General features: G+C 25.5%; 7 protein-coding genes across 7 annotated transcripts; 4 read left to right on the forward strand and 3 right to left on the reverse strand.

Moving 5' to 3' along the window:
- Window positions 1-236: 236 nt before the first annotated feature.
- DICPUDRAFT_149753 (uncharacterized protein) lies at window positions 237-1,484 on the forward strand (the record flags this gene model as incomplete). Its single annotated transcript, XM_003285802.1, has 2 exons — window positions 237-1,133; window positions 1,212-1,484. The coding sequence occupies 2 exons, from the start codon at window positions 237-239 to the stop codon at window positions 1,482-1,484; spliced, it is 1,170 nt and encodes a 389-aa protein (XP_003285850.1).
- A 1,148-nt stretch (window positions 1,485-2,632) lies between these two features.
- On the reverse strand, window positions 2,633-6,775 carry DICPUDRAFT_97190 (uncharacterized protein; the record flags this gene model as incomplete). Its single annotated transcript, XM_003285818.1, has 1 exon — window positions 2,633-6,775. The coding sequence occupies one exon, from the start codon at window positions 6,773-6,775 to the stop codon at window positions 2,633-2,635; it is 4,143 nt and encodes a 1,380-aa protein (XP_003285866.1).
- Window positions 6,776-7,925: 1,150 nt separating this feature from the next.
- DICPUDRAFT_30041 (uncharacterized protein) lies at window positions 7,926-8,419 on the forward strand (the record flags this gene model as incomplete). The annotated part of the gene is made up of 3 exons (XM_003285803.1): window positions 7,926-8,047; window positions 8,117-8,221; window positions 8,290-8,419. The coding sequence occupies 3 exons, from the start codon at window positions 7,926-7,928 to the stop codon at window positions 8,417-8,419; spliced, it is 357 nt and encodes a 118-aa protein (XP_003285851.1).
- Window positions 8,420-8,503: 84 nt separating this feature from the next.
- Window positions 8,504-9,854, reverse strand: DICPUDRAFT_91590 (uncharacterized protein). The gene is made up of 2 exons (XM_003285819.1): window positions 9,671-9,854; window positions 8,504-9,609 (listed from the first exon to the last, which is right to left on the reverse strand). Exons 1-2 carry the CDS (start codon window positions 9,725-9,727, stop codon window positions 8,539-8,541), a joined length of 1,128 nt encoding a protein of 375 aa, XP_003285867.1. The 5' UTR covers window positions 9,728-9,854; the 3' UTR covers window positions 8,504-8,538.
- Window positions 9,855-10,117: 263 nt separating this feature from the next.
- Window positions 10,118-13,387, reverse strand: DICPUDRAFT_76775 (uncharacterized protein; the record flags this gene model as incomplete). Its single annotated transcript, XM_003285820.1, has 2 exons — window positions 10,118-12,715; window positions 12,794-13,387. The coding sequence occupies 2 exons, from the start codon at window positions 13,385-13,387 to the stop codon at window positions 10,118-10,120; spliced, it is 3,192 nt and encodes a 1,063-aa protein (XP_003285868.1).
- Window positions 13,388-14,223: 836 nt separating this feature from the next.
- DICPUDRAFT_149757 (uncharacterized protein) lies at window positions 14,224-14,723 on the forward strand (the record flags this gene model as incomplete). The annotated part of the gene is made up of 2 exons (XM_003285804.1): window positions 14,224-14,368; window positions 14,635-14,723. The coding sequence occupies 2 exons, from the start codon at window positions 14,224-14,226 to the stop codon at window positions 14,721-14,723; spliced, it is 234 nt and encodes a 77-aa protein (XP_003285852.1).
- A 529-nt stretch (window positions 14,724-15,252) lies between these two features.
- DICPUDRAFT_97192 (uncharacterized protein) lies at window positions 15,253-16,072 on the forward strand (the record flags this gene model as incomplete). Its single annotated transcript, XM_003285805.1, has 2 exons — window positions 15,253-15,558; window positions 15,650-16,072. The coding sequence occupies exons 1-2, from the start codon at window positions 15,496-15,498 to the stop codon at window positions 16,070-16,072; spliced, it is 486 nt and encodes a 161-aa protein (XP_003285853.1). The 5' UTR covers window positions 15,253-15,495.
- Between the last annotated feature and the right edge of the window lie 268 nt (window positions 16,073-16,340).

Here is a 16,340-nt window from a genome sequence, read left to right on the forward strand (position 1 = left end):
ACCCACAATGATTGCGTCTCCGAATAACCATAGCAATCAAAGAACGTGCCCACAACGACCCAAATCAAGTTCATTATAATATTGCCGCTTCATTAAACAATTCACCAGCAAGAACAAGAAATGTACACAAGACAACAACAACAAGAGCAAGAAATGTCCAGAAAACAACAACAACAACAATTAGAGCAAGCTGTCTTAAAAGAGCAAGAAGAGAAGAAAAGAAAGCAAGAAGAATTATGAAACAAAAAGAACAAGAGTTAAAGCAACAACAAGAGCTCCAAAGAAAACAACAACAACAACAACAACAACAACAACAACAACAACAACAACAACAACAACAACAAAAATCAACAAACTACCCAAATTTTAACCAAATCCATTCACGTTATAATGCCGGTAGTCTCCCACAACAACAGCAATCAAGCCCACAACAAAATTCCCCAAGAACATGTTCAAATGATTATCCAACATTTAATAGAGAACAGTCACGTTTTAATGCTGCTGGTACTACATCAAACAAGACTCAACAACAATGCCCACAACAACCACAACAACCATACACACCATCAAGGGCACAATCTAATTACCCAGCATTCAATAGTTCTCATTCCCGTTTCAATACCACTAGTGAACCAACAGATATTCCATCAAGAAACCAACAAAAAAGTGCACATAAAGCATCAGAATATCCATCATATAACAAAGACCAATCTCGTTATACATGTGCAGGTTCATCAAATACCCCAAATTTCAATTCTGCTGAGGAAGAAAAATTAAAAAGAGAAAAAGCAGAAAAGGACCGTATTGAAAAGGAAAAGTTGGAAAATGAAAGATTAGAAAGAGAACGTGTTGAAAAAGAAAAAAAAGAACAAGAACGTATTGAAAGAGAGAGATTAGAAAAAGAAAATGCGGAAAAAGAAAGAAGAGAACAAGAACGTATCGAAAAAGAAAAATTAGAAAAGGAGAGTTTAGAAAATAACGAATGTTGTATTTGTTATATCAAATTAAATACCACCAATACCTCCACTATCGAAGTTTGTTCTCACACTTTTTGCAATGAATGCATCCGTAAATGGTGCAAATTAAATAATAATACTTGTCCATTATGCAGAAAATTTTTTTTTTTTATTCAAGTAAGTAATTCATATGATATTAATATTTATACATAATAAATAAAACTTATATTAATTTATTTCTTTATTTAATTGCAGAGAGAGGGTCAAGTCAAAGTATCAATATTTGATGTCAAATTAGAACCATTAGAACAAGCCAACGAATCCGTTAATGGTTCCAATGATAATAATTCCGATGATGATTCCGATTATGGTTCCAATGAATCAGATTCCCATTCTGATCACAATGATCAATCATATTCTAGATACAATTTTAATGAAGATGACTACCTTCCAGATGAATTTTTTACTAATAATAATAATTCATTTGATAATTCTGAAGAATCTGATGACTACATGGATCTCGATTAATCATGAAATCAATGGCGAGGAAGTTAATAATTAAATCGTTTCATTCTAATTTCAATTATTGAATTTGACGGCGATGAAACTATTAACTAAATCGTTATTCAATTTTTCATATTAAAATCGATTAAATTATAAATAGTTAACAACACCATACAAAAAGGAATTCAAGATACAATCAAATCATTATCAACGTTCAGTAGTAAATATGGCATCATGAAATTCAACCCTTCATAAAAGCTCAGAAAATGGACAAATATTTCAATACCATATAGAAAGCAATATATAAAGGTAACTATAATGATAACATTAATATACTTATATTTATATTTAAATATAAAAGAAACTAATATTCATTTTATTATTAATTTCGTTTAGTTCTATTCCGTTATTTTCAATATCAATACGTTTAATGTTAATAGTGTATAATCAAACAAAGGGGTTTGTTCCAACTAATAATCAACAATCATCAGGGGTATCCATCAAAAAAATCATAATAGCATTTTTTCTTTTTAGAGCTCACAGTTATTTAAATCATCACCACCACCGCAATAATATAATGAATCACCAACAATCACCAACAATCACCAACAATCACCAACAATCAAACTCATAATACCACATTTTTCCACCATTTCAAGAAATACCAATCAAAAGATCTCATTAGTATTTTCATATTATATATTATTTCACTATCAATTATAATATTTAAATTAACAAATAACAATCAGTAAAAAAGTATATTTAGTTCAATTTAATTATTATCAATTCAGATTTTATTTTTATATTTCATAAAGAGTTAGTTATATAAATAAATAAAGATTAAAAATTTATAACATATTTTTTACTTTTATTTTCTTTTTTTTAATTTTTATTATTTTTTTTTTAATCTGGTTTTTATCTTTTTATTTTAATATACTTCATTTAAATATTCATTTTTTTAAATTTAAATTATTTTTATCTTTTTTTTTTTTATTTTTTTTTTTAAAAAAAAATGAACATTATTAAAAATCATGAGGAATTCAAGAATATTAAACAATAATAGATTTACTTGTTTGTACCAACACTTTTTATAAAATTAATATAAATTATATAAAAAAAATTAAAAAAAAAAAAGACAAGAGACACTATTATTTTTCTATAGATTTACAAATTTATTTATCATTCTTTTTTAAATTTTTTTGTAGTTGTTGTGTTACTTGTCTTTGTTGTAGTAGTAGTTGATGTTGTATATGTTTTTGTTCAAGTTTTCTTTGGTGATCTAAAAGCTGTTCTTGTAATTGTTTTTTGTGTAACTCTACTTCTTCTTTGGGTAAAACATATGAGATAAGGCTCTTATAGCAACCTTGGACTAATCTATTTGTTTCTGTACTTGCACTTGATCTAGTTAATGGTGGTGTTGCAAAAGTCTTTTCAATCCTAAAGCCAGGTATTAAATCAGTTGCTAATTTTGATTTTGGAGTACTTGAGATGGGTGTTGATGGTGCAGTAGTGTTTGCAGATGATGGTGAGTTTGGTGATGAGTTTAATGTTAACATTGATGTTGTTGTATTTGGTACTGTAAAGTTAAATTCTAATTCATTACCAATATTATCTTTTTCTTTCTCTTTTTCTCTTTCTTTTTCTTTTTCTTTTTCTGTGTTGCTTTTATTTCTATAGTTGTTTAAATTGATATCGAATGTAATAACATTTTCTTCATCTTCGCTAATTTCTTCATTAATATCAATATCATCAATATTAATATTATGAATGATTGTTTGTATTTTTCTTTTCTTTGGTGATTTTTGTTGTTTTTCTGGTCTCTTTTTTTTATGTTCTGTATTATCTTTATCTATTTCCTCTTCATTAACTATTTTATATGTATTATTATTGTTTTTATTATTTTTATTATTTTTATCGATAAATGTTTCTTCGTCAGAATCTACAAAAGGATCTTCAACAATTTTTTCTTTTCTACTCTTGATTAGTTGTAAATGGTCTATAGAGTTGATTTGAAGTTTACTTGGGTCAGTATTTGTAAAGTTATCTTTGTCATCGATGGTGAATGAATAGAAGCTGCATTTATAAGCTGATTTCCATGAGAGTGAGCCTTCAGCCATTTCATACGATTCATATGGATATTTAAAGATACCCCATGGTTTTCTTATTTTATCTGATGGTTTAAAACGTGGGCATAAGGTTTTCATTGTTAATACCTTTGTGTCATTACTTGAGTGTTTTTTGAATAGTTCCATAATATAGAGTTCGAGGTCTGGAGGGAAACAGGTGTTGTGCATAAAGAAAACATTAACTTTGGAAAAATCAAAATCTAATTGACCTTTGATATCGCAATTGTAAAACTCTATGTTCTGAGTTGATTCGTGTAGACCAAGTTCTTTGGAGCACTGTCTGTAGGTGTTTAGCATTTTTTGAGAAATTTCAAAAAGATCTTTACGAATTTCAAAGCCAATCACTCTGCAACCAACCATTGAGGCCACTTGGAATAAAACATTACCAATACCACAACCAATATCACAAAAAACATCGCTTGGTTTAACTAGGCCTAATCGAATCCATTGTCTAATTAATTTGGGGTTAGCTTCACCATAAACTTCTTGACTGAAACTTGTATATTGTTTTAAAACCTTTGGATCTGGAATATTTGCCCTCATTTCGCTATAGATTTGAATATATTCAGTATATTTCAACCTTCTAATTCCATCAACTTGCTTTAATGATTTCATGAATTTGTATTGCTGTGATAGTGAATAGTTACATTCTTTTGATGCAAATAAGTCAACCATTTCAAATTCGTTGAATTTTTTCTTTTTAAGGTGAGATCTTTGATTTGTAATATTTTTTTTTTTTTTTGATGCTCTATAATTTTCCTCCTCTTCTTCATCATCCTCTTCTTTTTCTTCCTCATTGCTTTCTTCTTCATCATCCTCTTCATCTTCTTCGTTGCTAATATTGTCTTCATCTTCGCTATCAATTTCTTGATCTGTGGCTTCACTTTCATCGATAGCATCAACTGTTTTACCTGTACCCCTTAAAGCTGAAGCAGTTGTTAAATTACTAATTTCCCTGCAAACAGTACACTGCTCTATAACTTCTTTAGTATCCCTTACAATTGTGGCCCATTCACATCGATCATCTCTTAGACTTTCAAGAGTGGTTTGAAGGTTTTTATGGAACGATGGATTACGAAAATGAGACCCATGATGCTTTTTGACAATTGCTGTTATTGAGTGATTAAATGGTATTTGAATAGGTTCATCCAATGCCTCTGAATCTATATTGATAAAACAACCATCATCTTTATTAACATTGATTTGAAAATTACCCAATAAATCTGAAATCTTTTGAATTGCGCCAAGAAAAATTGAATTAATTGATTTAATAATAGCTGATTTATCAATTTTTGGTGGTTTTTGATATATTTCTAAAGATTGTTTACTATTAATATTTGTTTTGTATTTATTAATATCCATATTCATTTCATTTCCATATTGAATATTCATTTGATTTTCCATTTCTTCCATTTCCTCAACTCCTTTAACAACTTCAGTTTCTTTTCTACTTTCCATCTCTATATTTTTAATAATATTATTAATATTATAGCTATTGCTATTATTAAAAGAATTATTTTTATCATTATTATTTAAAGTTGTGGTGGTTTCACTATCAATCTCTAGTTCAGTTGGTTTTTTGGGAGAGTTATTATTTCTTTTTATACTATTATTTTGGGTTTTACTATCGCTATTAATTTCACTGTTTTCACTATCGCTTTTATCATTTATACTATTGATTTCATTTAAGATATTATTTGTATTGACAACTTTTTCTTTATTTATTTCAAAACTATTATTAATTGGGATAGTGGCGCTGTTATTTATATTATTCATATTTATACTAGTATTGGCTTTATTTTTATTTGGTTCATATAATTCAATTTCGTCATCTGATGGAATTAAAATACTTTCTGACTCGATTGATCTTATTGAAAATTCTTCTAAATTACTATTTTTTCTTTTTACTCCTGCTATTTCAATATCACTGCTATCGTCAGAAACTAAATCTACAAAAGTATTTTGTGAATTGCTATTATTAACATTGTCCTCATCATTATCATTGATATCAATAACTTCTTGGGTTATAGTTCTAGTAGATGGTGTATTTGAAATATTGGTTTTATTTGGTGAGACTTTGGTTGGTGAGGAGGTAGTTGTTGTGTTGGTGGTATAGAGTTTAGGTTTGCTTGATTTTGTAGTTTCTGTGTCATCACTTTGAGAGGGCTGAGTATTAAGCTCATCAAACTGTCTCTTTTTTGGTGTAATATTCTTATTAGGTGAATTGATTGCTATTGTTGTTGTTGTATAGGCAAAGATTTCTCCATCATTATCACTTTCATCCAAAACCAATTCTTCATATGAGTTTTTATCATCGCTGTTAAAAGACCCGATTTCGATGTTGTTTAAAATAGCATTTGATGAAAAAAGTAATGTTTCAAAATTTTTTTCCTCTGGTTCTTTTTGATCTGTTTTCTTTTTTCCTTTTTTCTTTGCTTTTTCTTTTTCTTTTTCCTTTTCTTTTTCTTTTTCTTTTTCTTTTTCTTTTTCCTTTTCTTCCTTTTCCTTCTCTTTTTCTTTATCTTTTTTTTTCTTTTCCTTTGGTTTTGTTGTACTTTTATCAACTTTAGATTTTTCGATTTTTTTAGTAGATTTCTTTTTATCATTATCACCATCTTTCTTATCCTTTGATTTTTTCTTGGTTCTTTTGAGAATTATATTATTATTATTATTGCTAATGTTGGTATTGGTGTTGGCAACAGGGCTGGTTGTAACGGCTGTGGTGGCTGTAGTGGTTGTAGTTGTGGTAGTTGTAGTTGTAGTGGTTTTGGGGCTATTGGTTATTGGTGAACTAGCGTGGTTAAAATCTAAATGGGTTGTAGTTTTTGGTGTTGATGTATTTGGAGAAGATGGGGTTTCGTTAGGTGTTGATTGTGATATAAGGGAGGTGTTAGATGAGGATGTGGTATTATTACGAGTGCCATCACTAAATTCACTAGGAATCTTTGGTATTACTTGGAAATAATCTGTAATAAGTGGAGCTGAGGTATTGCTTTGTGGACTATTTGACTGGATACTACCTTTGGTTTTTAATTTTTTTGGTGGAGGATTTGAATTGGGGTTTTTTGGTGATTCATTTGCTTTACTTTGTGCTTTCTTTTTTGGTGGTGAAACTACAGTATGACCTCCATTACTGTTACTATTATCATCTATATTATTATTATGACTACTATTACTATTATTATTCATAAATTTAAATATATCCTTTTTTTTTTAAAAAATTTAAAAAGAAAAATATAAATTTTATATTTTTAAATTAAAATATTAAAAATTTTGGTTTCTTTTATTTATTTTTTTTCTTTTATTTTCTTTTTTTCTATTTTATTAAAATAATAAATAATAAAGAAAAAGAGTAAGTTAGTATTAATTATTATTTCTAAAAAAAATTATTTAAAGTTTTAAATATATAAATTGTAACTTACATTAATATTTAATTTTTTTTCTTTATAAAAAAAAAAGAATAAACCTATTAACTCTATTTATTTGATTAAAAGAGATAATTAAAGCACTATATGTTGAGTTAAAAATGAAAAAATAAACTTGTAATGTGTTGTTATAAATGATAATCCAAAATTATAAAAAAAAAAATGGCTCCTAAAAAAAAAAAATTTAAAAAAAAAAAAAAAAATTATAATTTTAAAAAAATGTTTTAATTTTAATTTTTTTTAATTTTTATTTTATTTTATTTTAATAATTGAATAATAAAATAGAGGGAAACAAATAAGCAAAATTATTATAATATAATATGATTAACAATCATGTAAACATAATAATCAAAACATATGTACCTTCACCATATTTGGAAAAAAATTCAATTAAAAATCTTTTTTTTTTTAATCATTTTAATAATACCACCGTAAGGTTTCCCTCAGTTTGGTGGAGTGAAAATTAATTAAGCTATGATTAATCAAAATAACTATATTTATGTCATTTTATATTTAAATTTAAATTTATAAATAAAATAAACAATAAATATATATTTATATCTTTTTTCAAATAATATCAAAATTAATTCTTATAATAATAATTATTAAAAAAAACAAGAAATAAAAATAAAAAATAAATAAATTGAAATATCCTCCAAAAACACTCCACAAAATAGGTTTTTTTTTTTTTTTTTTTTTTTTTAATTTTTTTATTTTATTTTTATTTATTTTTATTTTATTTTTTTTTTTTTTTCATAATAAGATACATTTGTTTTTTTTTTTTCTCTTATTTTATTCAGAAAATAGTATTATAAATATTTATATTAAATATTATTTTTATATTATATATTATTTTTACTTTAAATTGTTATAAAAAATAACTTTGTAATCATACTTTTTATAAATATTTCAAGATGGCAAAATATAAATTAGGAAATTGGGCAGCAATGATTGGTATGGCTGCATGTTGGATTTTAATTGCAGGTGGTATCATGGGATTATGGTACCCAAGACAATATATTGCTATTTATTCAATGTAGGTTATATTTGTATTGTTTTTTTTACAAGAGTTTTTCATTTGCTAACCCTTTATTTAATAATACAGTTGTGTCGGAGGTGTTTTATATCCATTATTATACCCAATCAAATTTTTGGGCCCATTAAAAGCTATTTTTCATCAATACTATGTCGCTGCAGCATTAACAGGAGGGTAATTTATTTATTAGTTATTGTTAAGTATTAATATTTATATTAACTTTTAATTTTTATTTAAAATAGACTTAGTGTTTTATGTTATTTCTTATTACCAACTGTTATAGGAGGAATTGCATTGGATTTAAGTGCAATTGTATTTTTATGGGCAGCAATTAGAGGCGAAAAGGGTGATTACTTTGATAAAAATGATTAGTCAAATCAATCAAGCAAACAACGTGTATTTAAAAAATCTATTTATTTATTTATTAAAAAACCCAATAAAAAAACAAACTTATTTATTTTAGAAAAAAAAAAACTCAATTTTATATTTATTTAATTATTTTGAAAACTTTTGACCACTTCATCACTTGGTGAGGTTGTTATAATTTTTTTCCATGGACCTTCGGGAACATCTTTATCATCAACAAATTGCCACGAACATCTAATGTCATCATTATCAGAGCTAAAACCATCTGATGGTTCTGTAGTAATTGGAATAACAGATGATGAAGAGAATGGACTATAATCATCACCCTCCCCCCAATCCCCCCAATCTCCAGCACTATTTCCATTAAATGATAATCGTCTTTTTGGTTGTGTGGTGGGTAATGGTGTGGTGCTTACCAATGTTGTGGTTGGTGTGTTTGATGATATTGGTGTTGTATTTGATGGTGTTGATGTTGTATTTAAAGAATTGTTATTAATTGAATCTTGTGAGGATGAGGATGTTGACGAGGGTGCTAATACATCTGGGTCTATTGTAGAGTCACTGCCATTAGGATACTTTGGTTGGGAAGATGCTGTATTATACGATGTTGAAGGTGATGGTGAAGATGTTAAAGATTGTTCTTCGTATGGTATTGATATAGGTGAGGTGTCATAGGATGTCATTTTTCTTTTAATTGGTTTGAATTTTCTTCTAATTCCTAAAAACTCTGCAACTTCTGGTGATATTGCTAAGCCACCATATCCACTTTCTGGTACGCTGTGGCTTGCACCAAAGACATATGAATAGTCATCTTCAAACTCTGGACCCACATCTTCATATTGACAAAATACAAATGCATCTTTATGTATTACCTTGATCCAACGGTTTTTTAAAATTGATTTTTGCTCGGGGTCATCATAATGCGACCATGGTATTGAATATGCATTTGCTTTTCTTCCATAAATATCCAAGTCATTGTAGGGCAATGCACAATAAAATGTATTCTCTTTTGGTAACAATATACTCTTGATATGAGGACATTGATCTAAGGCTACTATACCAATCTTATCATTCCAATTTTTATCCCATGCTGTCCTGTTTACCCTATCATGAAATAAAAACTTATTATTTTCATCTACATAATGTAAAATCGTTTTAATATTATAATGGGTTGTATATGAATTAATTAAATTAATCTATAATATAAAACATTAGTATATATTATATTATTATTTGCACATTTTAATGTATACTTACATTTAGTAATAATAGGGCAAAATTTAAAAAAAATTGAAAAAAATTAAAATAATTCATAATAAAAAGTAAATATTAAATATTTTTATTATTATAAACATAGAAGTTATAAACTAAAAATATTTATTAAATATTTTATTTTATATAAAAATAATATGTGTCGTAGTTTATTAAATATGTGATATATATGTGGGGTTAAAATAAAAAATAAAAAATAAAAAATAAAAATAGAAAAAAAAAAAAAACACACAGAGGAGAAAAAAAAAGTTGGTTGTTTAATATAAAATAAAATAAAATAAAATAAAATATAAAATAAAATAAAAGAATAAATATAAATATAAATTTTTTGATAAAAAAAAAAATATAAATAAATAAATTTTTATTTGTAAAAATACAATTCTTTTTTTTTTTTTTTTTTTTTTTTTTTTTGATATAAAAAAAAAATATAAATTAATTATTATTATTATTACTTTCTGAATGGTCACTTTTAAATGATTTTTGTCTTTGTAAAGAGGGTATATTCGAGGTAGTTGAACCAGAAACAGTGCTTGAGTTGTCTTTAAATTCATGTGACTTAATTTCAAAAAAGTTTACTAAATGTTTGATACTTGGAGATTTAACCATAGCAGGTGGATGAAGATGAGAGAACGATGTTGGAATTGGTGCACGTGATAAAACTGGTTTTCTTCTTTCACTTGAAACAGAGTTAATTGAATTGACAGATCTTGGTTGGCTGTTAATGGTATTATTATTACTATTGATATGGAAATGTTTTCTTTGATAATTTGGTGAAATTGGTTTATTATTATTTATATTATTATTTGTAGTGGAGGTTTGATTATTTTCACCAGAGTTATCAGATTTATTTTCTTCAAATGATAGTTTACGTTGTTTATCGGCTTCTTTTTGTTTTACAGATAATTGATAATTTAATGTGGCTGCATCAGTTAATGATTGCTCTGAAATGGATCTATTAATAGAGCTATTATTATTATTTTCAATTTGTTGATCTTGATTATTACTAAGAGTGTCCTCTAACATCTCACTAACAACAATTGGTGGTGGAATGGCAGCTTTTTCATCAGTTTGTGGTGATGAAATAATAACAGGTGTTGAAATAGGAGTAATTTGATTGGAGTTAATTTCTTGTTGTAATTCTTGTTGGATTGGTTGTACTAATGGTGATACTGGCTCAACCTTATTATTGTTATTATTTGAAATGATTTGAGATTGTGAAAGATCAATATTATTCGATACATTGTTGGTGCTATTGTTCATACTATTGCTATCCATTGATTGTATATCATCGATTGTATTTGTTTCATTTTCTGATGAATCCTCGTATGAGCTATCTGAATTTTTATCAAACTCTAAATCTAATGATGGAACAAAGTCATCTGGTAAATTCAAATCGCTTGGAATTATATATGGCGAGGTGGCATTTGAACTATTATTATCGTGATACTCTTGTTGATCTTGTGATTGTTTCTTTTTAGATTTTTTACCTTTAACTTTATTACTAATATTTTTACTCTTCTTTTCGAATGCTTTTTTCATACTCTTATAAATTGAAGTGCCACTTGATTTTAATGATTTTTTACCATCATCGACATATAATGGTGATGGTGGGATTTGTTGAGAATCTTGTTGTTGGGAATTATTTTGTGGTTGGATTACTGGTGAAACATTTGAAATTGGTGTTATGGATGGTGATGATGTTGCAGAGTTTGACGATACTTCAATAATTAATTCACCAGATGCACTGGTAATGGTATTGTATTTTTGACTTTTTTCTCTAGTTGAGCCTGATCTTTTTAATTTTCTTGATAATCTATCAAGTGAGAATGATGAAGATGAACCATTTTCAGAGCCATCATCATTTTCAAAATTTCTAGGTGTATTTGGTGACGATCCAGCATTTTCACCACCATTGGATATTTCATCACCACCACCATTACTACTACCGATTGAACCCTTTCTTTCGTTTTCTAATCTGAGATCTGTAAATAATTTTCTAAAACTGAGTGATTTGGTATTAACTTTATATTGTTGTGAACTGATTGGTGGTGATCTTGGAATACCATCTGATCCTAATAATGGCGATTTATTTTCGCTGCTATTATTAATACCATTACTATTATTAAGATTATTTATATTTTGAGAAGATTCAGTTTCCCCTCCACTAGTTGCATTATTTTGTTGTTGTTGAGGGTAATCCATCGACCTACGGTTATTTCTAAATTTCTCACCAAAAAATTTATGAAATCTCTGGCTGGATGAACTTTGACCACTTACACCATGTGGTATACCTAAAATACTATCACTAAGACCACCAGCTCTGGCACTAACTTCTTTTTCTTGTCTATTCTCTTCGGTTTTACTCCACATTTCATCTAAAACATTACCTAAAGTTTGTTGGAAAGCACCAATTGATGGGGGATTGGTCCATTTTAATCTTGATAAAACGGCACGAGTTTTATGTAAAACTGTAATATAATCTTCAACGCAACGACTTTCTCTTTCCCAAATTTCATCGAAAAGCTCAAAGGAAATACAAAATAACTCTTCAAACCAGTCATCTTGATCGAAAATAATTTCATAGAGATTTTCGTCTTCAATATAAAGTTCGTAGATTAAATTTGTTAAAGTGAAACCAACTCTTGAAAATGAATAAAAAGACTCTGGACCCCCATTTTTACTATCGATTTTATCAATTTGTGATTGTAAAATTTCTCTATAGATCCTTGAATAACGTGCACAAAAATATATCATATTTCTTACACCTAAAATTCCAGTGTTTTGTAATTCGTTTTGTAAATCGTTGGATTCGAATCCTAAAAGTTTCATTTTTTCTTCGAATGGTATTAATTGATTCTTTTCATCTTCAGGTGGAAATGACATTTTACATAATCTACTAATGAATGATAATACATTATGGGTATCTTGTAATACTGATGTTTGTTTTGCAACTTTAATACCATTTATTTTATGTTTTTGATAATGTAATAATTCTAATCTAACACTTGGATTTACACTTTTAACATAGGTCTTTTTTAAAAAAATAAAAAAATTTTAAAATAAATATTTGTGTGTATCTATATGCAATAAAATAAAAATGATACCTACTTTAATGACATCATTAACACCTTGTGAACTTAAAACTTGTCTATACTTTTCAAAATCGAAATAGGATGGTGCACAACTTAACATATGATTAATAAATGATAAACATCCAGCTACTAATAGATCATGATCTGGTTGATCTGATTTTTCAAGAATATGAATATAAAAATTCTTTTTAAATTGGTGTGAAACTGAATTAATTGCTTGATCTAAAATATTAAACATTAATGATGGCTTTTTTAATGATGGTGATGAGGATGATGATGATGAAGATGATGATGATGAAGATGATGAAGTTGTTGATCCTGATGCTGCAGATGATAATGACGATGTTGAAGTTTTTGTTGATGCTGGATAGGGTGATGGTTGGAATGGGATTTCTACAGATGGATTAATGGGCGAAAATGTATTGGTTGTTAACATTTGAGTCAAAAGATTAAATAATGATGGCTGTCTGTTACAATATACAAATGATATAACTGTTTGTGTTGAAAGTGTTAATAACTCGGTATTTTGATTAATAGTTTCACCATCAGCCATGCCATTATATGTTGGTGATACAGTCAATGGTGTTAAATCTTCTGTTTCTTTTGACATTTTTTTTTACACATATAAATACAAAAACAATAATATAACAATTAAAAATGAACAAGTATTATTATTTTCTTTTTTTTATAAAAACTATATATGTGTGTGATTTATATAAAAAAAAAAAAAAATAATAAAAAATAATATACAGCAATAACACAATAATAAAATTATAAAATTTTATTTATTTTGATTATTGATAATTAATAAATATATATATATTATATCCAAAAGAAAAAAACAGAGAAAAGATAAGCGAAAAAGTATCCAAATTTAAAATAAAATAAAAAAAAATTTTAAAAAAAAAAAAAAAAAAAAAAAAAAAAAAAAGAAAAAAATTGTCCAAAAATAACGGCTTTTTATAACATTTGTGGTGTGGGTGTGTTTGATGATTCTTGGTGGCAAAAACACAATATTTGTGTTAAAAATACATCATGAAATAATGCTTCTATTTTATTCAGTATGAGAACATAAATAAAATAATAATTTAATTAAATCATATTATTATAATTTAAAGATATGATTTATTTTTATCACCACACAATTATTTTATTTCTCAAGTTTAAAATATTAATAATAATAATAAAATAATAATAAAAATAATAATAATGATAATAATAACGTGTTTATTTCAATTTTAAAAAAATTAAATATATATGTTATTCAAATAACCAAAATAATAACTTTCTTTTTTTTTTTTTTTTTTCAAAAATAAAAAAAAGTTTTTTTTCAATTTTTTTTTTATTTTTTTTTTATTAAATACCCATCTTTTTTTATTTTATTTTCTTTCTTTTTTTATATATCTAAAATCACCTACATAGATTTATTATAGTATACAAATTATCATGTCAAACGATACCCAACAAGATAACAACAACTCTTCAGAAGTTAATAATAATGTCGAAAATAATGTTCAAGAAAATACAGAAGAAGAAACACCAAAAGTATATGAGATAACCGCTACTGATCACATAAATAAAAATATGTTGGGTAAGATAAAAAAAAGGAGATATTTACTATACATTTTTGACACATTCAAATTGAATCGATTCTAATTACTTTTTCTTTTTTTATAAATTTAAATTTAAAATTTTAAATTTTAAATTTTATATAAAATATTATCTCTTACACAAAATAAAATTTAATCAAAATCATAATCATAATCCATAATCATAATCATCAAAATAATCAAAATAATAAATCATATGATAATCAAATTTCAAATAATAATCGTCATTTCATTTAAATTTTATTAGAAATGTTCAAACAAAGACTTGAATCTGGTCAATTCCAATTTACAAATCAAAATGATAACGATGATAGCGATGATGAATTTAAGGATTAATATACGATACAAAAATAAATAAAAAAAAAAAAATAAAAAAAAAATAATAATCAAAAAAAAAAAAAAAAATAGTATAATATAATAGAATTAAAAAAACAATTTTAAATATAGTCGATATAAAATGTAGTTTTATGGAAAAAAAAAAGTAAAGAAACTATTAAACTCAAGGAATATTATATTATTTTTTTTTTTTTTAAATGTACAACAAATAAAAAACCATTCTTATTTATTTAAAAAAATAATAAATTTATTTAGTTATAGTTATAAATAACTATTTTTATTTTTTATTTAAAAAAAAAAAAAAAAATTCTTAAAGTGGGGGTTAATCACATACAAAATCAATCTAATTTTGGTGTCTTTTTAGTGGTTGTACATTAAATTTAAATTTTATGTGTACGTGTATGTGTGGGTGTGGGTGCAGTGTGGAAAAATAATATATTAATATTTTTTATATTTTTTAAATTTTTTTTTTATGTGATAATTTTCTTTTTTTATTTTTATTTTTTTTTTGTTCAATTTAATTATATGACAAAAATAATATATTAAAAATATAATAGTAGTAATAATATTAAAATAATTTTAATATTAATATATTATTATTATTATTTAAAAATTTAAAGATAAAGTTTTTTCAATTTGATTATACAACTAAAATATAATAAAAAATAATAAAAGAAAGGAAAGAAATAAAGAAAGAAAGAAAAATATAAAATAATAATACGCACTCACTCTATAAACAAATATAAATAAAAACAAACAATCCCAATAAAAAATGAATATAAAAATAAAAAATCTTGTATCATTATTTTTTGTATTACTATTAATAAATATAATTGTAATTGATCATTTTATGCAATAAATTATTTTTTATTTTATATTTTGTAATTCTAACCCAGTTTATTTATTAAAATTTTATAATAATATAGAAAGGGGAAGGCTCAGCAAGTAGCGACTATGAGACAAATGATGATAGCAGTCACAGTGGCAGTACTTGGTCAGATGGTAATGGTGATTTAAATAGTGTAGAATTTTGCCCACCTTCTAGACGACTTTGCGATACTGGATCTTACAGAGATACAAATGAAAGAGTACATTTAGTTAGATATTGTGTAGAAAAAGACGAGGTATGTTGTGGATGCAATTCAGTTTTTACCCCACATTATAATGTAACTTCCGGAAATGTAACATATGTCAAAGTAGGTGAGTGTTTTGGATGTTCAAAAAATTCAAGATGCAGCTTTGATGTATTCAAAGATGGTTTACAACGTTATTGTACATCATCAGGAAATGTAAGCGGTCCATTGGGTTTAGTTATACTATTATTATCTTTGGTCGCAATTATAATTTAATAAATATAATGGTTAATGTTATTAATTTAAAATAAATAAAAATATGTATAATTTTATTATAAAAAAAAAAAAAAAATATAAATCATTTTTTTTATAATTAGATACTGTAATATTAAAGTATACATAAAAAGATTTTATATAATTGAATTTTTATTTCATAAACTTTATTATAATACTGGATAGTAGCCATAATTTGCTATTTAATAAAATTTAAATTAGTAATAGTTTTTTCTCATTAAATATCTCATTTTAAAAATAACTTACAAAC

This window comes from Dictyostelium purpureum (genome assembly GCF_000190715.1).
Source record: "Dictyostelium purpureum unplaced genomic scaffold DICPUscaffold_55, whole genome shotgun sequence".
Classification (NCBI taxonomy): domain Eukaryota; phylum Evosea; class Eumycetozoa; order Dictyosteliales; family Dictyosteliaceae; genus Dictyostelium; species Dictyostelium purpureum.